The following is a 23,497-nucleotide window of genomic DNA, read 5'->3' on the forward strand; positions in this document are numbered from 1 at the left end:
GCAAAAACTCTCAGATTAACACCATGGCACTGAAGTCACACATTTCTTATTTATATCAACTTTTGCTACAAGTGAACTGTGAGCAGAGTCTTTTACTTTTTCTTAGCAGAGGACAATCACCGACATATAACTTGGAGTAAAGACAGTGATGTGTCAGAGTCCAGGTTTAGACAACCTACTACATGTGCTCCATTTCATCCTCACTGTGAATCACTGGTCCAACCATCTGAAAACTACCTGATGACATATTTGACGGTCTCTCTCTCTCTCTTGCATAGTTTCCTATACTGTTATCCTCCTTTGAGACTCATTATATGAGCAGTTTAAAGCAGCACGTTTCAGTGAGTCAGTCTCGCTCTCTGGAGGAATCCCATCCTCAGACGATGTAAATCTCAGCCCTGTGGAATCCAATGAGATTCGCCAAGAGGAGTCACCAGCACTGAGTTATTCTGCTTCATAATACACGGATGTTGCATCACAGTGGCATGTGTTCACCAAGGACAATCAGTACACGAGGGTGCGGTGGCCTCTGTTCACGACTGAAGCTCCTCCCTTATATTACGGGCAATTTACAGTCATTGTTGGCTACTGGAAATGAGCTTACCTTCCTGAATCAGACTAGTGCCGTAATAAGGCATTGACAGCAATCTCTACAAGGGCTGGGCAATATGGAGAAAATCAAATATCACTATGTTTTTGACATTATTTTAATTTACACCATGAGCTTTTTGATAAATAATCATCAGTAATGCTGATATAATGACTAGAAGTGAGTAAAGGCAAATAAAAGACCATCTAGAACAGAAAAGTACATCACTTTACTATAATGCAGCCTTAAAAAACAGGAAAAGACAACACTTACTAAAATATTACGATTACAAATATCTAATATGATATCTAGTCTTATAGCACAATATTGATATAATAGTAATATATAACCTTCATTTCAACCTAAATTGTAGCTATTAAAAACTAACAAATGTCATTTATTTTTAGGCTAAGACACAGTTATACAACCTTTAACTGTATATGAAAGGGTTTTTTCATAATAAACCTGGGCAAAGTGAAATATTGCCTTAGATTTAGTAGTGAAGAAACATCTTCTAATACTCTCATAAAGAGTAATACAAAACATGTAGAAATGTAAAACTATTCACTTTGACCCTTCAAGAAATTATGATAATTAATATACTGCAAATAGGACCGTTCCTCAACCTTCAGCCAATTTATGCAAGTTGTCTTAATATAACCATTTATTGCACTTTAGTGTAGATATTGTATCGCAATAGCGGAGATTGTAAGGATGTAAAGAAAACATATATGTCTACAAATATCTAAAATAAGAGGGTTGAATGTGTAAAAAGGATATCTAATGTAATATGATATAAGATATGAAATATGTAGTATAGCACTGAAATACAACTCCACTATATGTAGTAGGACTTCAATTTGTACTTTTGCTGACATTTTTATTTTTTTTGAAGTACAATGAACAAAACAAAAGCTGGGGCCAATAAATAAAGTTGGATACAAAACCATGAGAAAAAAACAAATTATTGTAATAGGTTACTTGTATTAACTATAATTGTGTGTGTGTGTCAGTGTGATTTTGCATCATCTCAAAATTTAAAACCTTTCATAAATAAATACAAATATATATATATATATATATATATAAAATATAAAAAAAACTAATTCAAGGCATTTTTTTAAGGGGTTTTAAGTTCAAACAAAACAGTTTTAGCACTAAAAATATGAATAGTGAGTAGTTTGACTAAACCATGCTTGGTGTTCACAGAATGATTATAACTACCCATCTTCACAATCAGTATCTAAATCACAAGTGTCATAACTGGTACTCATATCTGAGTAGTTTCCGGTGTTATTCAGCACTTTCATGTCCTCCAAACAAATTGCGTTTGCCCAAGGGCTCTTCAGATTATCTGTGTGACGCTCCTCCCTCCAGCTTTTTTTTCTTTTTAAGAGCTTTTTTTTTTAATTATAGAAACCAACAGAACGGCATCTCACCATGTAACAGGCCAGATAATGTACACGAGATAGCTACAGCAACGGATGATTTAAAGGTTTTCATCCAACAAAAAGCAGCATGGAAGCTCAGCTCTCAGATTTGGTGTTAAGTATAACAGCAAACCACAACTGGCTTTTAAATATCACCAGACACGTGTTAAGATATAAAAAAAACTAATATGCTTTGAATAAGAATTTGAGTCTCATATTGTTTTTCCACAAAAAAAGTTAAAAAAAAAAATCTTATAAAGGAACATATTTTTCCTTGTTGACAAATCCAGAATGCAAATATTTTAGATATTTCAACATCAACTCCTGGACACAACATGTCAATTTTAGCCAATGGTCTCCAAAAGAAAAGAAGAAAAACCCAGATAAAAGGAGTTGTAAAGTCACTAAATGATCTTGTATGCACAAATCTTAAACTGAGATTTAAAGTGGGCATAAAGAAACTTTCTGGAGTCAAACTCTGCACATGTATTACTCTGCACAGTGAAGGTAAAGAAACATAAGCAACACGCATTTTGAGTAGGAGGAGACTTTCAGTGGGCTATTTGCACTAGAAATCTGTACATGATACAAGTTTAACCAAAGTAATGAGTCATAATATTTCTTTATGACTCCTCTTCCTGCAACTTCTTTAACATCCTATTCATCCCACTTTTTGAGAGCCAGAACCGTTTTGATTTTAAAGCCCAGATAGTGCGTAAAAACTTTGGCCAGTAGAAAGATCTTTGCCCTTTAAAAAAAAAAAAAAAAAAAAAAAGTAATCAAAGAGTCTTTTTCTGATCATTTTTGTGCCTCTGATGACAGATCCGGAGGTTTGGACACAGGACCACGTGCGGCAGTGGCTGGACTGGGCCATCAAGGAGTATGTTCTGGAGGAAGTGGACGTCATGCTCTTCCAATCGCTGGACGGCAAAGCCCTTTGCAAGATGACCAAGGACGACATGATGCGCCTCACGTCGGCCTACAACGCAGACATCCTGCTCTCACACCTCAGCTACCTCCGGCAGAGTAAGACTCGCCTCGTGTCCCAGATATATCTCTCTTTCTTCAGCTGATAACATTGTTCGGTTCTCCTCGACCGACCGACTGATCTCAACAATGTAAAAAGGTTTTTCATTGTTTTTAGGCCACAAATAAAAATCAGAGAAAGATATTTAGTGCTGAAATGATTCGACAATAAGAAGACTAGTCGATGGATATAACATTGATCAATATGTTTAATGCTAAATGAGTGAAACAGTAAACTGATTAATCAAGAAGGATAAACGTTTGCTGATTCCTGCTTCTCAAACCTGAGGTTTTTCTGTTTTTTATTGTTGTTTGGAATTTTTTTTAAATCGGACAAAACAATCATATTTTTTATGTTTTTTTGGTCTCTTAGAAATTGTGATGCGTATTTTCACAATTTTCTAAAATTATAAAGACTTGACGATGATTACTCGGGAAAATAAAGTAATTGTCCTAAAAATATTTCTGTATCTGCAATTAGTTACATTTTTAGACCTTTTTTTAAACCTAATTTCAAAATTTAGTTAAATCAAATCCCACCGAGGTACAGAGGTCAATAAAGGATGTGGAGAAAATAATAGCAACAACTTACAATCAATAATGAGGTCCTGTTTTTGTTTTGTCATTTGAGGCTGAAGTTTGTCATGGTGTTGCTGCTGTCCTCATCGAGTGCTGTGACCACTGTTCCTCTTTGCTAATGCAGGTTTCCTGTATTCTATACACAATATGTTGTCATGATTTTGGATCATTGTCGCATTACATCATTTTTCAGTGTTATCACTTCTGCAAATCAGTGTTACAAATGCAGCCGCCATGTACTTGTACGGGGTAATGTTACCTTGAAAACCCTACAAGTGGTGGGGGAAATGCCAGCAACATATGACAGTAAAAACGCAATCCAGTAGTTAAGCAAAACCGAAACAGAGTCCTTTAAAAGAGTCGAATCAACACCTCTCTAGCCTTTCTTTCTATTCTTTAGTACAAAATACCATTCATGACACTTAAATTATACTCTAGTGTGATTGTTGTCTGTTGTATCCATTTTAAGAGAATATAATCTTGACCTTTTTCTTTGTGTTTGTGCTGCAGGTAGCCCTACGTTCTCATATTCCACAACTCCTACCAACACCACACCACCACAACAACAACCACCCAGACTACAGGTGAAAGCAGGTGAGATTGACGACTTTCCATTAAAAAGCCCACCCCTGGGGCAAAACAATTGCTTATTTAAAGATCCAGCAGTTACTGTGCAACGTTATCTTTCATTTGGAGTTGTGTTTCTGAACATCTTCTGAATATTCACTCTCCTTTAGCTTCTGACGTCTTATCTTGCTTAATGTGTCCGTCTGTTTGGGCAGATTTTAGAGCTTTTTCCTTCAGATTCAAGCTCAAGTCATCCGTTTGACATTGGCATTTATTGTAATTCTATAAATATTGATTATAGCTGCTTTAAAATTGGAGAATAATAATATAAGGGAGTTGTGAGTTTGCCTTGTCTTGTTGCAGACGTCTTTAAGCTGTTAAGCAGTTCAACCGAAAGTGACTATTTCCCTCAAAACTTCTAAATGGTTTCATTTAAATAATTGTTTGAGGCCTAAAGAGGTCAAATCATTCACTAATTCTCAGAAAGAGCAAAGATTTGAAAAAAGTTAGCCAAAAAATATGGGTGTAGTCCACTGGAACTACACCCCCTAAATGTATATAAGGTTGTTAAAATCTGCTCCAGCTGAACGGTACAATAGTAAAATGATACTTACACATTGATTAATCAGTACAAACAATATTAATATTATCATTATAATATATCAGTCACAGGGGACATTTGCCTGCAGCAAGTGTACAAGCTGATGATACTTCTGTCCTTTTAAGCATGAAGCTTGAATGCGGGACTTTTTACTTGTGATGGAGTATTTTTACATTGTTGTATTAGTACTGAAGTTTTTTCTCCCCAGCTCATCATAATGATACATGATAACTGCCCCAAAAAAGTGAAGAAGCCACTTTTCATTCCACTATGACTTAAAGACTTGACTCATCATGTTTTGAATGCATGATAAAAATAACATTTTTTTTTTCAGTTTTTCAAATGTCATTGCCACCATTTCCCTTTTGCCACCACCCATTAGTCTCACGGTCAATATCTGTGTTTCTGGGTGCGATTCAATGCTCATAATTCAGGGTCACATTCTCAAGCCAAAACAAAAAATAAGAGCAAAGTACTTGAATGATTTAAGGATATAAAAATAATGTGTTGAGTTTCAGAACCTTGTTACATAGTTTCAAGAGTCAAAAAGGATCTTTGGCCCAACACTGGCCTCAGTCGACAAAACACTGATGAGTTCAAAACTCAACAGCCAGTTTCAGACAGGAAACAGCTGCACCGGCGCAGGAAATGGGGGGTATGGGTCCTGCTCCTGGGACACAATTCACAATCTTGTGGCAACAGGGGTGGCCCGAACAAAAGAAACGTTTTGGGTCATCTTCAGACCTCTAAACTCTGAGCATCTTTGTCTCCATTTACTGACTTCCTTCCTACTATAGCCCAACCATCATACTGCCCACTTCAAAGCATTTGTACGCCATGCACAGGGCAAAGTCTAGTCTCATCTTTGTTGTTTTGTTGTGTTTGCAGAGAGCGGCTTTGAGGAGATTAGCTGCAGAAACAGCTGGGCAGCAAACACCATGAGTGCAGTGCCAAAAGGTATGACAACGAAAGAAGGATGATATGTAATGAATGATCAGGATACATTTTTCCTGCATGAACAACCAACTTGTTTACGTAGAAATTGTCAATTCTAAACCAGGCCACAGCTGAAGACCAAACTATTTCACATAAGTCATGTTATTCTTGATTTGTAGGTCCGTCCATGGAGCACCAACACAGCTCAAGAGTTACAGAGCCCCCTGCAAGAATTGCTCAAGGTATGAATGCCTTGAATAAAATATTTTCATAAAACCAATTCCTGCAAACTCACGTTGTGCCGGAAAGGATTGCTCAAAGCTTAGGAGCTTTATAGTGTATAATATATGATCTCAATGATTAAAAAAACTGCTTCAATCATAGGAGATGTGTAAACAAGACTTAAGAGTGTAAAGCCATGCTAGCTGCTCTCTGAGGCCGATGTCATTAGGTTTGGTGGTATTTAAAATCATACACCAAATGACGATGGTGTAAGATGAAAAGTTAAGGGATCCCCAAAGTTGTTACCATCCATCCCAACATTTTGGGCCATGCCGCTGGTATTTAATTTTGACCTATCCCATCAGTAGAGTGTGATGAATCTGCAGTAGCAATTGCTAGTAGCAGGTCATTTCATGTTTTTCATGACAAACACACTTTAGAAGGTCAGAGTTGATATTTCTGAGCACAACAGCAGACCTGTTTGAATCAATGTGATTTGAATATTCACTCCATTAAATCGAGCGTTTACTTCAAGTACTGGCACAATTGGACCAGAATTGTGATGCATGTGATGGAAAGATGATCCGTCTAATCTTGAAAGAACTTGATATGAAGTGTAGTAGGTGGGTTTGGGACCATTAAGGTTAAAAAGTTAATTAAAGTAAGAAAGATGATAATGATATGCCTTTTTTGTTCTTTGCAGACCCGTATCAGACATTAGGGCCCATAAGCAGTCGACTTGCCAACCCAGGTAAGAATCTAACCACCACAAGATAAACCAAACAAGGATCACACAAATGCGGCCTTTACACTGTCTGCTTTGGCAACATGAGAGAAAGAAAAAAAATAAAACGCAAGCAAGGGCTGGCACACATGCTTTTAATTTCCAAAATGGAGTAAACATCAAGCAACACCTGTTGTGTCAGCAGCATTGCTTCACGCTTACACTGAGACGAAATCTGGCTTCCCTCTCATCAAAATGACTGTTTGCCCTGCTGTTTCCTCACAGAAGGCCAAGCCCTCAGCACATCCAAGAACCGAACAGCCAAACAAAGTCCGTACAAGCTCCCTGACCCCAGCGCTCACAGGCCTGTGGGTAGGTTTCTGCCCTGACGTCTGTCACTTCCTCCAAGCCACACAGTGAAAAGGTCACATTTGGTGGAAAAAAATAAATGTCGTAATATTACTAAGACAGACACCCGTCAACTAATAAAACTCCTAAGAACTTTGAGAGGAGAAAAACTGAGGCGCTGTCCAAGGTCCTGGAATAAGTGGCTGCATCAAATGAAGATGATTCTTTTGTTTTATTTTATTCAAAACTCTATTGCTAACTGTAAAGGTTGCCTGGTGCTCATGTCTTGTTATCTACACAGAGATGATTAAATCATCCAAAATGTTCCACAATTTTTTGAACAAAATCTGATGCTTAGATTTTTCACAGCTACCAATTGTGTACATTTCCTGTCTTGCTTTGTGTGATCAACCAATGAAGTCAGTAACAGATTCTCTCCTCCCAGGTTCGGGGCAGATCCAGCTGTGGCAGTTCCTGCTGGAGCTGCTGTCCGACAGCAACAACGCCGGCATCATCACCTGGGAGGGCACCAACGGCGAGTTCAAGATGACCGACCCGGACGAGGTGGCCAAGCGCTGGGGCGAGCGCAAGAGCAAGCCCAACATGAACTACGACAAGCTGAGCCGCGCTCTGCGCTACTACTACGACAAGAACATCATGACTAAGGTGCACGGAAAGCGCTACGCCTACAAGTTTGACTTCCAGGGCATCTCGCAGGCCCACCAGAATCACTCAGCGGAAGGGGGGATTGTTAAGTACCAGACTGAGATGTCTTACGTCCAGCCTTACCACAGCCACCAGCCCAAAATGAACTTCATGGGTGGCCATCCCGCACCTATGCCCGTCTCTCCCGGCAACTTCTTCAGCCCTCCATCGCCGTACTGGAACTCACCCAACAGCCCCATCTACCCCGGGTCAGCCATGACCAGGCACCCCACCACCCACTCCCACCTGAGCTCGTACTACTGAGGACGATGCGTTTCACACCTGAACGGGATAACGCGAGAGAGGAACCCAGACGTCCTAGAAAACATATTTACTCCATTCAGGATGCACCTGAGCTGAACCCTGTCTGAAATGAAGGAGATATGACGCTAGGGGTCTGATTTTATAAGGGCGTTGTTGTTGTTTTAGTCACATTCCTTCTTATAAAATGGATAAAACTCCAGGGTTTATCAACTGTGAGGAATGCAAGGGATCGGCATTGTACGCCTCCCGAGATTTTTATAAATATACTGATTAACGGTTATTCAGATGTTATGAAACCAAGTTTATTTTGTAAGTACCTTGTTTGATTTGTACCTGTTGTAAAGTCATTGCCTTTACTGTGTGAGTAGCTAACGGTTTTGAAACTGTTCTTTTGGACCCTTTCGGTCGAAACTGCAGTTATCACATTCAATGACCTGACATTTGTAAAAGAGAAATTGTATAGAATGATGTTTATGTAGCAATATAACATTTACTCAAGATGTAAAGCTAATAAACGATGCTTGTATCTGAAAATTGGCTCCTGAGAGTTTTATCATTTACGGATTCAGTATAAAACTTTCTGTTAACTGACAAAATGCTTTAAATTTGCACGTGGTTAAAAGAATAGTTAGACATTTTGGGAAATACGCTTTTGCACGATCTTGCAGAGAGTTCGAAGATTGATACTATTCTCATATTTATCTGCTGAATATAATGCCTGAGCCAGCAGCAGGTTAGTTTAGCTTAACACAAAGAATAAAAACTAAAGGGAAACAGCTACCCAGACTCTGTCAAAAGTTACTTCTAAGGCTCACCAATTTAAACATTATGTAATGCTTGTTTAATCCATATAAGATATTTAATTAAGCTAAGCTATGGGAGGCGATCTGATACCCAAGTGGTTGGAGCAGCCATTTCTTGATTTTATTCCCCACATTTCCTGTCTCTCTCCACTATCTCGACTAAATAAATGGTTAAAAATGTCCCAAAAATATTATTTAAACAAAAAGAGAAAACAAAGTATACCTAAATAAGCGGCTGCAGCTTAATATTCAGCTAACAGATATGAAAGTGATGTCAATCTTCTCGACAACCCTCAGCAAGAAGGTGAATAACTTATTTCCCCAAAAAACTTATCCTTTAAAAAAAGGATTAGTGTCGGTTTAATGTTGCAAGTGACAAATAAAGGCAAACCAGTTTTACAGATGTAATAATTCAGATAAAATTATAACTCATTACCGTCGACCTCTAGATTATTGCTTTGAGCTCATTGAGGAGTCATGTAATGAGCCAACCAAATTGAATTCATCACTGCACTGCTTTATTCATCAAAATCAAAGATTTCTTCAAATATTGTGTAAGGTTGTGTGACCTCCATCTTTTTCTCCTCCTCCTCCTCCTCCTCCACAACAGCAGAGCCTTTCACCTGCTTTTCCTCACCCTCCACCTCAAACCACGTCAGTCCTTCGCCTCCGAATGGCCACTCTAACTCCTGCAGCGTGTCCTCCACCTTACCGATTAGATGCTCTGGTATTGTTTTAGGCTGTGAATTCGTCGTCGACTCAGTTACCTCTCTGGTCGACTGTTTTTTTGGTGCTGCTGCTGCTGTTGTTGTTGTTGTTGTGGTGGTGGTGGAGACCTTCTTCCGCTTTGAGGTTGTGTTGGGTTTCGCTTTAGACTCTATGGTCCACGGCCGGCTGCTGATTATTTTGGTTCCTGAAAAATGTTGAATAATTGATATAAGAATATAATTTGTTTCAAAACTATCAATCCAGTTCCTTACATGTCAAAACATTAGAATCTATTTAATCTCGCAGTGAGCTCCCAGAATGGCTTAGTTTTATTTAAACTCTTGTGATGTGGAGAGAAATAAGCCTATCAGGCTGTGGCTACACAGACAACACTTGCTAATAGGATCCTGTGATTGTAGGTTTTGACCTTTTCACAGGATTAGTTGACAATATGTAAATTCTCCAGCCATATCCTTTAATGCTAATAAGATATGTTTAATTATGGATAATAAGGGAAGCAATGACTCACCTGTAGATGCAGCAGAGCTACAGTTGGAGTCGCAGCAGGTGCAAACCGAGTCTGGTCCATACAGCTCAACCCATCTGAGAAAAAAAAAACAATGATTGAAAGCTGATCCCTTTTGTGTCAAGAATTGTTCAGCACGTTTGAACTTTTTAAATTAATCATTCAATTTCTTCAAGCAAAAAATAAACTTCACCTTTTTGTTTTTGTGTTGTAGTTGCAGGACTTTGCCGTAGGTGTCGGGACAGAGCTTCCCACAGACATGGAGCAGTGCATGTAGAGCTGCTACAGGAGATCAGATAAAAAGATTTCATATCAGTTAAAAGGTTTTACATTTTTTTAGCACATCAGTAAAAGAAAAACCGGATCAGCAAAGAAATTAGACAATTTTTCGCAGGTGATAACTTGAACTATTTTTGCTCACCTGGCCCATCATTCCCTTGAACAAGAAGGCATCCACAGAGAATCTCACAGCATTGCTTTTGTATGGGATGTATCTGGAGCGACTGTCCTTGCTTTCAACCATACACCTTTATCAGAGGGAAAGAAAACTAGACCATAACATATGCTATTCTTTTATACACAGCCGTTTCTTTTAAAATAAAATCTGACTCAAAATAATTATCAATGTCTTCGTTTTGTGTGAGAGTGAGGTGTTTATTACCCATAGTTTTGCACAACTGGAAACTGAGGCGTGGAGGTGTGGGACTTCTCGGGAGTTACGTAACACAAGTGGACGTACAGTCTTTTGTCTCGGGACATGGACGGAGCCTCTGCCTCAAAGTACATGGGCGTCCCGAGCTCGTACCGATCTGACGGCGAAAGCCTTTCCCACTGAGCTGAAGGACAGAAGGAAGCAGTCAGTCAACTACAGCAGTCCAGGCTCCAACAATTCAAATGTAAAGACTGAGAGATTTAAAAAAAAACAGTTTGTTTGATAAAAATTAAAAAGGATGAGGCACATTATACCGACCCAAATTGCCTTAAAAAAGGACCAGTGTGTAGGATTTCGGGAGATATCAGTTGATAATAAAATACATGTTTTTGCTGGGTGTACCATTTCGAGGAGTCAGAATGAATTTTGCTCTGTTCTTCAATGGTGTGAAGATCCTGTGCAGCCGCATCTTTGGTGTGTAGCCAATTTTGTAGGAGTATTGGTACCTAAACATTTAAACATTGTTCACATTTATTAAAAACAGATCCAATATATGATTTCTATGTTACAGGGTTGAAAAATATATTTTCTGGTCTGGATCCAGTCTCACCTGTTATAATAACATGCAACAGGCAGGGTGAAGGGCACGGCTCTCCTGATTGGTCCTCGGATCCTTGGTGGATCATATTTTAGCGTGTTTAAATAGGCCACCTGGTTATTAATTATCTGTAAACCAAAAATATGCGACATTTTTTACCTTCCTTTAACAAGACTTGGACATCTACAGCTGGTGAAATCATAAATGTCAACCTAAATTTGAAAAATCATGGGAAGACTGGAGTCATGAAGATTCATCCTCTTTGCACATATGATATGACGATATTTGAACCAAAATTTCATGACAATCCATCTGAGATATTTAATCTGGAAAATACTGGCGGACTGACTGGCCAACATTGCCATCCCTAAAACCATGCCTTGGGTAAAAAAAAAAGTTATTATAATTTATACTGAGGGAAATAAATGTGGTCCTAAAATGAATGACAACCCACCCACTAGGTGTTAAGACCCGGGCTGCAACCAACACTTCTTTTCTAAACCAGTTACTCTTCCGTATATTTATTTCAGTCAATTGCTGTCAACTGTTTGATCTATAAAACATTAGATCTGTTTTTTGTTTTTTTTAAATGGCCACCAAATTATGCTCAAGCCCAAGGTGCCTTCATCAAGTGTCTGGTTTTGCATGACCATGAACAGCAAGCACATTCTCACATATAAGAAACTGGATTCAAACCATTCATTTTCTGGCATTTATGGTTAAAAAAAATAACTGATTATTGATTGTCAAAAATAGTAGCCAATAGCACTAGTGGAGACATTTCACAAATAGGTAGAGCCCAGGGGACACGTGAGAGAATCACCTACATTCATGGGATCCATCCTCTGTGGACCCTGAATATCCATAACAAATGTGTTGCCAATCCATCATATAAATGGTGAGATATTTGTCTTAATAAATATTAGCAGGGGCGCCGCTAGGGATTTTGGGCCCCATGAAAAGAATCTTTACAGGGCCCCCAACACAGCGGCAAAATTTTTTGATGCTATTTTACATACAATTATGCATTTTAATGGTATTTTTGACTATCATTACCATATTTGTGAAAGAAGAACAGCATGACAGTTGACATGTACAGTAGGGGAAGAACTGAGCACTCTGAATACTAACTCACTAACTCTGAATTTTTTCTGTATTATAATTTCATCATCATTAGGGGCCTCTCTGGGCCCCCCTCCATCATGGGCCCCTAGAATCCGTCTCCTTTACCCCCCCTTTTCGGCGCCCCTGAATATTAGGCTATTGTTTAAACTCACCGTGCGTTTGGTTCCACACATGAAGACGTCATATTGAAAATAAAAGTACTCCTTTGTGGATTTACTGGCTTGGCATGTCCCCAGTGTGAGTTGAGAGTCCGGTTCACCGGTGCCTAAAACGCTCCTCCGCACCTGCACCAGCATCTTGTTGCGCTCACACGAAGTCCTGACGGAAAAACCCGAAGCTCTGGGCGGAGTGGTGCTCGCCAGAACCGGGAGCAGGACTCCCCGGACGGGCTCCGGTAACGTCTCCAGCCCGGTGCCTCTGGACGGGGAGAACTGCTCCTTCTCCACCAGCGGCAGCCTGGAGTCCAGAAACACGGGGAGGTGGAGGTACGGCGGCGGGAGAGTCGGTGTGTTCCTCCGGGAAGCTTCTCTCATCACCTGGGTGGTTCGTTTTAAAGCCTCCAAGGTCGGTGCTGTTCCTCCATCAGTGGAGGGCAACAGGGGCAACATGAACAGCAGTAATGGGAAAACCATGCCTGGAAGTCTGGTTTTTTTATTTTAACATTCAACTTTATATAAAGAGTATTATCACTGATGAGCTTCTCCAAAATCAACAGCACCTGTTAATGAAGAGCAAACGGAAACAAAGTGGCGACACTCACCGGTGGTTTCATGAAGAACAACTTCATGCAATTAAATTATCCAAATGTATTGTGTTTGTATTTAACCCGATGATTGTGTAACGAGTCAAATGTTAAGTAGGTTGATTCTGTTTTACTGTGTGAACCATTTAAAACACATTTTATCTCAAGGAAAACACAAGCGGAACTAATAACACAAGTGATGACTCCTTTCTAATCAGGGGAGGCAATTTCCGGTGAGCTCACTGTGACATTTAAACGAAACAGAGCTATAATTAATTATTAATGTTATTAGTGACACCCAACATCCGTGGTTGTCCTCCTATTAGAAGTCAAAAGTCACCCTACATGATGTGAAAAAGGTTTAGAGAGCATTAAAACTATATAAATAAAAAATATGCAATGTAGCCCTCTTGAAAAGTCTAATGGGATAAATATAAAAATATTAAAAAATAAATAAACATAACTTTTAGTTAGTGTACTTAGAGTCTGTATACAAAACATATTCATTTATTTCTTATGGTTTATTGGATTATTTAAAGATTTAGATGATATTGACTTAAATATAATACAAAACAAATATAATGACATTAGATCAACATGATAAAACAACGTTAGGTCCATACAATATTTATTATACCATTCCGTCAAAAAATGAATAACATTACAAATAAACAGCATGTTTGTTTCTACAAGACTCTCCCTTTGCCAGTGCCACGTGAGCAGAGAGTTGTTCGGGTGGAGTACAACTCCATCTTCTTACTTCTAAAGCAAACTGTGTGATGATAGGGAAAATGTAAATGTATTTCTCAAGTTATCTTTAAAACAAAGTGTATTGTTTTTACACAGTAAGTGAACAATACTTTGTTTCCGACCTTCCTGTATCTGTACTCCTGTGTCTGCAACAGAATCTCAAGAGATCCGGCAAACTAATGCCCCAGCAAAATCATTTTTATTATGCTAAATATGTCTGTTAGCTGTGTAAATATCCAATGTTAGTAAAATAATCTGCTTTTATCCATCCACACAACATTTTAAAAAGAGGTGGAGGCATGGGGGAGGGAGAGGCAAACAAGCAACGCCCATGTCCACTTTGGTGTCAGGAAGTTTCTACCGTTTCAAACCACTGGTGGGAGCTTGTAATGCGTTATCTTTAAAACAGAGTATCTTTGGTTCAGCACAGATTAGTGCACTAAAAGGAACTGAGAAAATGACAGTCAGTTAGAAGGACCACTCCACTTCATGTGTGTTAGACTAGTTCTTTTCCACATATTTTTCTATTACCAAAATGAGTATGACATAAGAAGTGTGAGTAATGTGCCAGTCCAGTAAGGGGTAGCAGGTATTGCAGCAGCGTTGCACAGGTGCGTGTTGCAGCATTCATTGGTGAAGGTGAAGTTGAGTCCCATGGTGTGTTTTTCTCCCGTGACTCCGCACAGGGAGGGCAAGATGCAGCTCTTCTCATACACCACCACACGGAAGTCTCCTGAGAATCATCAGAAACATCAGTTTAGGAGACACTCGCTCAAAGTAAAGCACACTGACACATTTCCCTCCGTGCTGCAAGTCTCGGTTCTTTTTCTCAGTTTTGATTCATTTAAATTTTGTTCAGTGACTTGAGGCGCCTTCACCTTTCTTGCCCACAGCTTTGCTGGACAGACAGACCTGCCCGGATGGACATTTGAGAGGGAATCTGATGCAGTCCAGAGGTGAGATGGTAGGGAACACGCAGGTGTAACAGAAGAGGGGAGCTGAAGGACAGGTATGTTCGTTAAAACCACAAACTTTGTGAAAAGAGTTTAGTTTTGCAGAGGAGCTTAAATTAGGATCCAAAACATTATAGTTTCAAACTGTAAGATCCGTTGCTCTAAATTTAAATCCTCAAGTTATGAGCTCAAAAAATACATCATTGTTATCAGTGGTAATGGGTTTCCTTGTCTTTTATCATAGTAAGTTGAATATATTTGGGTTTTTGACTGTAAGTTGGACAAAACAAGGAACTTGAAGACATCACCTTAGACTCTAGGAAACTGTGAACACAATTTTCTTGCATTTTATCGACCACACAACTAATCAGTTAATTGAGAAAAATAATTCCCATTTTAATCACCTCTAAAGATAATCGTTAGTTGCAGCCCTACTATTTGCTATTGCTGCAAAAGGTAAAGTATTTCTATCTGCAATAGCATGCATGTTTGGTGCATTCCTACACACAAGCAAACACACATAAACACATACACTTGTAATTTGTTCACTTACCCGCAGCAGGAAGTAAACAAAGGAAAAGCAGAGAGCAAACCAGCTTCGACATTATTGTCTGTTTCTGTCTCACAGGGAGAAAATATGCTCGCAGCTTAAGTTTTCAGCTCCTAACGTTGTCTCTTTCTTGTTGTATTCTAGAATAAACCAGCGGTTTTCAACTCAAACACAAGAAACCGGTTGAATTCCCCATATTCATGGATTAAAGTAAATTCCCGAGTTTTCTCCAGGCTCTCTGGGATTCCTCTGCCGTCCCAGCTGCAGAGATCTGAAGGTAAGTCTCCTCTGGTTTTCTCTTGATATTCTGTTGGTTGACTCCAAGAATCTCCACACCCCAATACTTATCATTCGATTAGGCTGTTAGGTTCCCGGTGACAGTCATGACTTTGCAGCGCTCACTGTCCTGCAGAGAATAGCCCCATTCAGATAAAAAGAGAATCAATAGGGCTTTGTGAGGGAACTGCATCTAGTTTAGGTTGAAAACTGTTTAAAATGTCCAGTTATGTTTACTTTACAGATACAAGACATGTGACGTGTACTAGGCTGAAATAGAGCAGGTTTATTATATCATGTCTTAATTCTTAATGAAAGACGTTGCGTTTGGAAGGAGGGCTGTCGAGTGACATGCAGTCCCATGACTAGATATCTGAGCAGTGCCAGTGTTTAACTCTGTGGAAAATATATGTAAATGAATAGTTTGTTTTTGTTCACAAAGAGGCAAGATTTTCAGTTTATATCTTAAAATAAACGGTAATACTTTAGCTTAACAAGTAAATGAATGTGTTTCAGTGAGAAATCTGATAATCTTGTTAGATAAGATAATTATATCAGACATTACTCCTTATCTGTTTCTATTTTCTTTACTGTATAGAAGGCCATTGTTTTATCATGGTCATGTTTTATTGCAGTAAAGACAACCAAATGAGATCAACGATGAAATGGTTATGGCAAATAAAATGTTGCCATTTCTTTAAACACTGAAATAACAGTTGTCTGGTTCACAAGGGAAGATTTTGTCACATACAAATACAGGTCATCAAAGCTCCCTTAAGTCACCTGACGTCAAAAGAAGAGTCTCGCACTCTTTGTTTGGACTTTAATTACATTGCAGTGTTTAATACATTACTGCACAAAGGGGGGAAAAAGAGAAAATGTCCAACTCCATGTGTGCAGGATCATGCACTACATGGCCACGAGTGTGAGGAAACCCATGTTAGGTCCACAGGTTGGCTTATAAGACCTGGTTCACAGTCTTTACTCCAGTTCATCCCGACGGTGTAAGAAGGGATTGAGGTCAGGGTTCATTTCTTTGTGGAGCAGTCCTTGTGTACGGGGTTAACTGAAACAGGAAAGGGCCTGTCGGATGGACCAAAAGCACACAGAAGCATGTGAACAGGAGTGCCTCTTTGGACACAGTGCATCACAATTTACTAATTTTGAACTAGAACATTTTGCACATGACTGCTCCCTACATACTCACGACACACACACAAAGCTCACGTCTCTCTACTTGCATGTTTGCTGCAGCCCTGCTGAATTCAAGACATGAAGGGTTGGCTCCTGCACGCCCCCCGCTGGAGGGCAGAAGGCATCGCTCGCTTGTCGACCTGCTGGCGCCTCATGCGGATGACAGCAGCGTCCACCTGAGCTGCTACACTCTTGCCGTGCTGGTCGTCCAGCAGCTGCAAACAGGCACGCTGCAGTCTGGCCAGCTCTCCCTCAGAGGAGGTTAGACATCGCTTCAGCACTGCACTGCCCTGAGACAGACAGACAGACAGACAGACAGACAGACAGACAGACAGACAGACAGACAGACAGACAGACAGACACACACACACACACACACACACACACACACAGAAATACATTTAGCCTGGTTTAGTTTGTTTGAGACACTAAGCAACGACAAAATTAGTGTTCGACCACTGAATGCTTTTTTTAAATACACAGTGTGAACCATCTGCCATGGATGTTTTGTGTTTGTCTTTCTTTTCACACATGAGGTGAGAAACTCCACCTATCTTATATGAAAGACAACTTCTAGCTAAGTTTAAACATAACGGTTTGTTTACTGTTATTTCCTGTATCAGGTCAGTGTTCACCTGACCTTCATAGAGTGTTGAGGCAGCATAGAGAGACAACTCCCGGTTGTGGTTTGGTTTAGATTAGTCATGCGCATTGTTTTCTGTAGAGGTGTGAGGGCAAGCTGTCATAACATTTACCTTAACTCAGAAAGGTTTATTTGTCAACTGACTTTTCAAATTCCAGCACCGCTTTCTAATAAGCAATCTTAAGTATTTAAATATTGTAGTTATTGGCTTTACAAATGCTTAATATACAACTCATTTAAACTTTAAACATTAGGGAAAAGCATTTGTAACAACAACTTGTAGGTTGCCAGGTTGTGAATAAACTGGAGCTGCACTAATCAATATTTTTTTTTTTTATATTAGCACAGGGTCAGAAAACCTATATGTAATGTGAAATCAGTGTTTTACCATCTTTAAGCTCAGGAACACCACTCCAAATGTTGATCTGTAACTGCTGAACGTGGAGATGGCCAACTGTTTGGCATAACAACTGATAATATGTCAATGTTGTGTTTAAAGCTTGTCGAGATGCCTCAAAGTGGCCAGAAAAGATGAATGAATACTGCTGTAATAAGATGTTAATAAATAATATATTTTATATATAATTCATTGATTTAAGTCTGGATGTGTACAGCTTTTTCCCCAGACGGTAAGTGGTCAAACTATTTGAGGGTTCTTAAAGAGCTAAAGGATACAAAAATAAAATAAATAGTTACGATGCTTTATTATCGATCTATAAAGCATTGATTATTGATTAATTAAGAATTAACAAAGCCATTAGTTACAACTCAAAACCCCTAAATTAATATATGAAAAAGGGGGATGTAGCACTTTTCTATCACCATCATTTATGAGTGTGTGTGCACGTATAAGGATAGATATTTTGGTCGGAGTAAACACCTGTATGAGATGAGCAGCCTCAGGTAACTGTGTCCCCGGGTGTCTGTGATAAACCTGCACCAGAGGCCTGTTAAATCTCTCTCTGGACTGTAAGTCCCCGCTGTACTCCGGACCCTGTAAACACACAATAAAACACAGGGAGAACTTCACCTTGTGCACCTTGTCTCTGAATCTCCAATAAACCCACTGATCCTGCTCCACATACACACTAACTAACCTGCGCTCTGTCGTGGCTGTGACGAATACAGTTAATTTCCCTCTGCTTGCGAAACATGGCCTGCCTGGTGGCCGCAGACATCAGAGTCAGGTTTTGCTACAGAAGACAGAATGAAATGGAAACTGTGGGTTATTATTCTGAAAGCAAAATGATGTCAAGAGCATTTCTGTATCGCATTCAAAGAGGTTATATTTGTGTCTACCTGCAGACTGATTGTCTCTGCAATTTTTTTCACCAGGCCATCGTTGACGGTGCGGCGAACTGCTTCCTGTCTGGTGATGGCACTGGTCAGCATCTGTCTGATGTTTTCCCTCAGCAGCTGTGATTGATTGACTGTCAAAGTGGACGACTCTAAAGCCTGTTTACATTCTGCAAGAAGATAAGTCAGTGATCTAAAAAAATGATGTTATAGTGGACAAGTTTCCATATTATATCCTCTATTTCACATGGCACGTCTTTCAATTTCCTAGTTCCAGTATGTGTGTTATTTTATTTTTCTATTTATTTAAGTATTTTCTGTTTGAGTTTTATTTGTCTTTTGAAAAAGTAATCTCAAATGGCAATTTTGACCATCCATTTGGTTTCTATTTTTAATAAACATGTTTGTCTCTTAAAAGTTTTTAGTCTAAGACATTTTCCGATCATCTCAGCAGTCGATGTGTCCTTGGGCAAGACACTTAACCCCAAGTTGCTCCCGAAGGCTTGCCATCGGTGTGGACTGGATGTTGCATGAATGTTAGTTAGAGTCTGATGGTGGCACCTTGCATGGTAGCCTGTCATCAGTGTGTGAATGGGTGAATGACATGTAATATACTACTGACTGTAAGTCGCTTTGGATAAAAGCGTCTGCTAAATGACTGTAATGTAATGTAATGTAATCTATATTAGAAGTGTTTAAAAACGAGGCTCCTTCCTTTGTGTTGCTTTGTGTAGTTTGTATTTTCTCCTGATACCGCTTTACTTCATGTCCTGACTGTACCTGGTGTAAAGGCGCTGACGGGGTCTATTTTGTTGAAGGCCTGAGCCGCTCTGCCGTGTCCTCCAGCAGAGCCGCTGTGAGGCAGCAGCTCCAGGACACGAGCCCTCTCAGCGGCACAGTCCAGCAGGTGTCTGCTGCTCCAACCCAGGGTCTGGAAGACACAGAGCAAGGGGGGGGACTTAAGAAGGACACACTAGGGCTGCAACTATTTTTAAATTATTGATAAATCTTCCGTTATTTACCACTGTCAGGTAAGACAAAGAAAAGCAGCAAATTCTCACACTGAAGAAGCTGGAACTATAAGATACTTGATTGTTTCCCCTTGAAAGAATCACTGAAAGGTTGAATGAATTATAACAATAGTCGCCAATTAATTAATTGTTTCAGCTCCCGTACAAATGTTGATGTGATAATTGTATGCTGGTGGGAAACCTGTTGACAAGCTGATTTTCAAGTCTGTTGCATGTAATGTTAATTGATTTATATCACATTTCTCTACATTTCAACCACACCAAGTGTTGACTTTATAGTAGAAGATTCACTCCAAGTTCCCTTGTTTCTTTTAAGTCATTTCCCCTGTGTGTTTTCAGTGTAGCTTCTTGAACAGTTTTCTTTTAAAGAGGGCTTTATTGTAAGAGTGAATATCATTATCATAATAGGTCTTGGCAGGTAGACATTAGAAGTAATGCTACGTGATTTTACCTTGCATTAATATAATTTGATCTCTGTTCAAAATGAAACTTGAGGATGGAGGTTATCGGTGCGTGAAGGATTTGGCAGTGTTGTTTTTCCTCCATCACTCGTGCCAGTAAATCACATGGAAGGGCAAGTGGAAATGAGATAAAGAAAACAGAGACACAGTGGGGGAGAGCAGGCTTGAAAGGAAAATGAGTCAACTGATGCAGACAGAAGGGTGACGTTGTAAATCACCTGTAGCTGGGTCAGTGTGCTTCTCAGCGCTCCCTCCAGATCCTGTTTCAACTGGGCCATCTCTCTTCTCTCACACAACAGCAAGTAATCAGCACCATCTCTCTCCTGCAACAGAGCGGACCTGTCAGCAAACGCACCTCCTCTCTTTGAGTTCCCAATGCAGCGCTCAATGAAATAATCCCCCCCGCTGTATCATTTACACCACCAACCTGTGTTGGATAAAGCTGTAATGGCAGTGAAAACGTAACATGCTTTGTAGTCATTAATGAAATGATTCAAAAATGATTAGATGTTAGCATTACTTTGTCTGAATAAGATAAGAGATTTTCACAAAACTTTTGCAATTTTGTAACGTTTTCTGTATGTTTCAGCAGGTGAAATCCACAAAACATTACCTGTGCAGAACATTAATAAGAATTGGCTAAATTATCAATTCATTTAGATAAACATAAAAAAAAAAAAGAAAAAAGGCCAAAATATACAGTGATTGAGACCAAAAGACCTGTGCAAATGTCAGAGAACTTCAGCCTCGATTCAAAGCAGCACCACAGTGATCCCTGTGGAGAAACTCTCATTCTTCTGTTTCTTTTTTTGTGTTCTCCTTGTTGATCGTCCAGTAATATGACTGTATTCATCACACTGTTGCCCACAGAGCATAAGCACAGAGTCATGGGTAAACTTACGGTCTCAGCAGTGGACGGCCTCCTGGTCCTCCCCTCCGAGCTCCTCCTGTTGACAGTCAGATCGGCCCTGAGGCTGCGCAGCATCCTCTCCAGGTGACCCCGCTCCTTCTCCAGCTTCACGCCCTCCTGGGTCACCCTGCCGGCCTGCCTGCGCAGCCGGCCCTCCACCTCCCGCACCCTCCGCATGTACTCCCCGGCCACGGCCACACTGGCCCCTGCACACTGCTCACGCAGGCTGGACCGCGGGAACGGGGCCACAGACGTTCTTTGGGAGCCACTAGGGAACTTCACAAAAAAGATACATGACAATTTCTAAATGTCAATTGCTCAATTTTAAAGGTACTAGTACTTCACTTGAGTATTCAATTTTATACTTCTACTCCACTACATCTCAGAGGGAAATAATATTGTGCTTATTGCAACACTAACAGCTTTAACAAATAGTTACTTTACAAATTAAGATTTTTATTTACAAAACACATAAGCGGCCTCTAAAATATGATTATAGACTCAACTATTTTAATGCATCTGTAACAACAATCAAATAATGTAATGTGTGTACTTTAACACTTTGAATGTAGCGTTTCAGTATAATGAATGGGCCTACTTTTTACTTTTTATAGCCTACTTCCTTTATTTAGCTGATAATAGGCTTCTTCTGTACTTTTTAATGCAGGGCTTTTAGGCTACTTGTGGTGAGTACATTTGTATTGTGGTATAGATACTTTTATTTAAAGGTATATACAGTACCAGTCAAAAGTTTGGACACACCTTCTCATTCAACTACTTTGAAGAATCTAAAATATAAAACATATTCTGGTTTGTTGAGCATTTGTTTGTTTATATATATTTGTTTGTTTGTTTATATATATATAGTACAAGTCAAAAGTTTGGACATATTCAACTACTTTGAAGAATCTAAAATATAAAACATATTCTGTTTGGATTTGTTTTTTACACATAATTCCATCTCCTTCAATTTGGATACTTTGAAAAAATAAAAATAAAAATAAAAGAAAAACCATTGAATGAGAAGGTGAGTCCAAACTTTTGACTGGTACTGTATATAGGTCTACTTCTCCATTTAAAAACCTATTACCTCATCCCAAATCAGTCAAATCAATGGTTTTTCTTTATTTTTATTTTTTTCTACATTGTAGATTAATATTGAAGACATCCAAACTATGAAGGAACACATATGGAATTATGTGGTAAACAAACAAATGCTCAACAAACCAGAATATGTTTTATATTTTAGATTCTTCAAAGTAGTTGAATGAGAAGGTGTGTGTCCAAGCTTTTGACTGGTACTGTGTATATATATATATATATATATATATATATATATATATATGTATATATATATATATATATATATATATATATATATATATGTATATATATATATATATGTATATATATATGTATATATATATATGTATATATATATATATATATATATATATATATATATATATATATATATATATAAACAAATATATATAAACAAACAAATGCTCAACAAACCAGAATATGTTTTATATTTTAGATTCTTCAAAGTAGTTGAATGAGAAGGTGTGTCCAAACTTTTGACTGGTACTGTATATATATATATATATATATATATATATATACCTTTAAATCAAAGTTCAATTGTGCAAATAAACTAAACTAAAAGAAAATAACTATTGGATCCTATCTGTCTGCACGCCTGTGTTTTCTCACCATTGCTCCAGTGGTTTTGGGTCTTTGCATCTTATTTCTGCAGACGCAGTCACGACTCTCACCGCATTCCTCCGCTGTGACGTCATCTGAGCTCCGGGGCCGGCTGCCAGCCCCGGACCGACCGGCTCGGGTCTGCCGCACCAGGCGCTCCGCCCGCCGGATGGAACGGACCGTGCCATCGCGCCAGGACTCCGGTCCGATGGTGACGGAGCCGAGCTGCACCGACTGGAGCTGCTGCATTCCTTCACATGCATGCACTTTCCTGCAAGATTAATGTTTAAAATCAACTACTGCCCCTTTGGATATGATAAATAACTATTATGCATTAGTATGCATCCACTGTGGAGCATGCAGAATGAAAAGTTGTTGAGATATGAGCTCCATAGCAACAGTTCCTGAAGTAACTAGAAACTCAGAGCCATTAGGTGATTGGATATAGGGGAGAAGGCAGGGGATGCTGTCATTCAACACCGGTTTTCACAGTTAAATCCCCATTTATTTCCCCCTTAGACAATGTTACGTGATAGACAGGTTGTTTGTATATAAACTCTCCAGGTTTAATCATCAGCAGA

At 39.2% G+C, this 23,497-nt stretch overlaps 4 protein-coding genes across 7 annotated transcripts in view; 1 reads left to right on the forward strand and 3 right to left on the reverse strand.

Annotated features, from left to right (window-relative positions):
• Positions 1 to 8,517, forward strand: part of fli1rs (Fli-1 proto-oncogene, ETS transcription factor-related sequence) — a 19,096-nt gene extending 10,579 nt beyond the window's left edge. For 2 of the 3 annotated variants that reach the window (XM_054621012.1, XM_054621013.1), the window contains exons 4-10: positions 2,842 to 3,045; positions 4,135 to 4,218; positions 5,681 to 5,749; positions 5,908 to 5,970; positions 6,654 to 6,701; positions 6,960 to 7,046; positions 7,468 to 8,517. In XM_054621012.1, the coding sequence (XP_054476987.1) occupies positions 2,842 to 3,045; positions 4,135 to 4,218; positions 5,681 to 5,749; positions 5,908 to 5,970; positions 6,654 to 6,701; positions 6,960 to 7,046; positions 7,468 to 7,991 (1,079 nt within the window). In that variant the 3' untranslated portion in view covers positions 7,992 to 8,517. The remainder of the gene's footprint in view (positions 1 to 2,841; positions 3,046 to 4,134; positions 4,219 to 5,680; positions 5,750 to 5,907; positions 5,971 to 6,653; positions 6,702 to 6,959; positions 7,047 to 7,467) is intronic. The other variant, XM_054621014.1, reaches the window with a different exon arrangement.
• Positions 8,518 to 9,217: 700 nt separating this feature from the next.
• zp3d.2 (zona pellucida glycoprotein 3d tandem duplicate 2) lies at positions 9,218 to 13,357 on the reverse strand. Of its 2 annotated transcripts, XM_054621494.1 has the most exons (9): positions 13,164 to 13,357; positions 12,556 to 12,974; positions 11,291 to 11,406; positions 11,083 to 11,186; positions 10,690 to 10,864; positions 10,450 to 10,555; positions 10,222 to 10,310; positions 10,032 to 10,105; positions 9,218 to 9,707 (listed from the first exon to the last, which is right to left on the reverse strand). In XM_054621494.1, exons 2-9 carry the CDS (start codon positions 12,934 to 12,936, stop codon positions 9,313 to 9,315), a joined length of 1,440 nt encoding a protein of 479 aa, XP_054477469.1. In that variant the 5' UTR covers positions 12,937 to 12,974; positions 13,164 to 13,357; the 3' UTR covers positions 9,218 to 9,312. The 2 variants fall into 2 exon arrangements, with proteins under 2 accessions (XP_054477469.1, XP_054477468.1); XM_054621493.1 differs by lacking the exon at positions 13,164 to 13,357 and having other exon boundaries at positions 12,556 to 13,156.
• Positions 13,358 to 14,422: 1,065 nt separating this feature from the next.
• Positions 14,423 to 15,453, reverse strand: LOC129109424 (protein Bouncer-like). The gene is made up of 3 exons (XM_054621495.1): positions 15,402 to 15,453; positions 14,774 to 14,893; positions 14,423 to 14,628 (listed from the first exon to the last, which is right to left on the reverse strand). The coding sequence occupies exons 1-3, from the start codon at positions 15,451 to 15,453 to the stop codon at positions 14,423 to 14,425; spliced, it is 378 nt and encodes a 125-aa protein (XP_054477470.1).
• A 1,463-nt stretch (positions 15,454 to 16,916) lies between these two features.
• ccdc105 (coiled-coil domain containing 105) lies at positions 16,917 to 23,165 on the reverse strand. Its single transcript, XM_054621377.1, has 8 exons — positions 22,926 to 23,165; positions 21,201 to 21,485; positions 20,518 to 20,622; positions 19,588 to 19,738; positions 18,811 to 18,977; positions 18,609 to 18,704; positions 18,392 to 18,505; positions 16,917 to 17,158 (listed from the first exon to the last, which is right to left on the reverse strand). The coding sequence occupies exons 1-8, from the start codon at positions 23,163 to 23,165 to the stop codon at positions 16,940 to 16,942; spliced, it is 1,377 nt and encodes a 458-aa protein (XP_054477352.1). The 3' UTR covers positions 16,917 to 16,939.
• Positions 23,166 to 23,497: the final 332 nt, after the last annotated feature.

The sequence above is a fragment of the Anoplopoma fimbria genome, chromosome 20, assembly GCF_027596085.1.
Source record: "Anoplopoma fimbria isolate UVic2021 breed Golden Eagle Sablefish chromosome 20, Afim_UVic_2022, whole genome shotgun sequence".
NCBI classification, from domain to species: Eukaryota; Metazoa; Chordata; class Actinopteri; order Perciformes; family Anoplopomatidae; genus Anoplopoma; species Anoplopoma fimbria.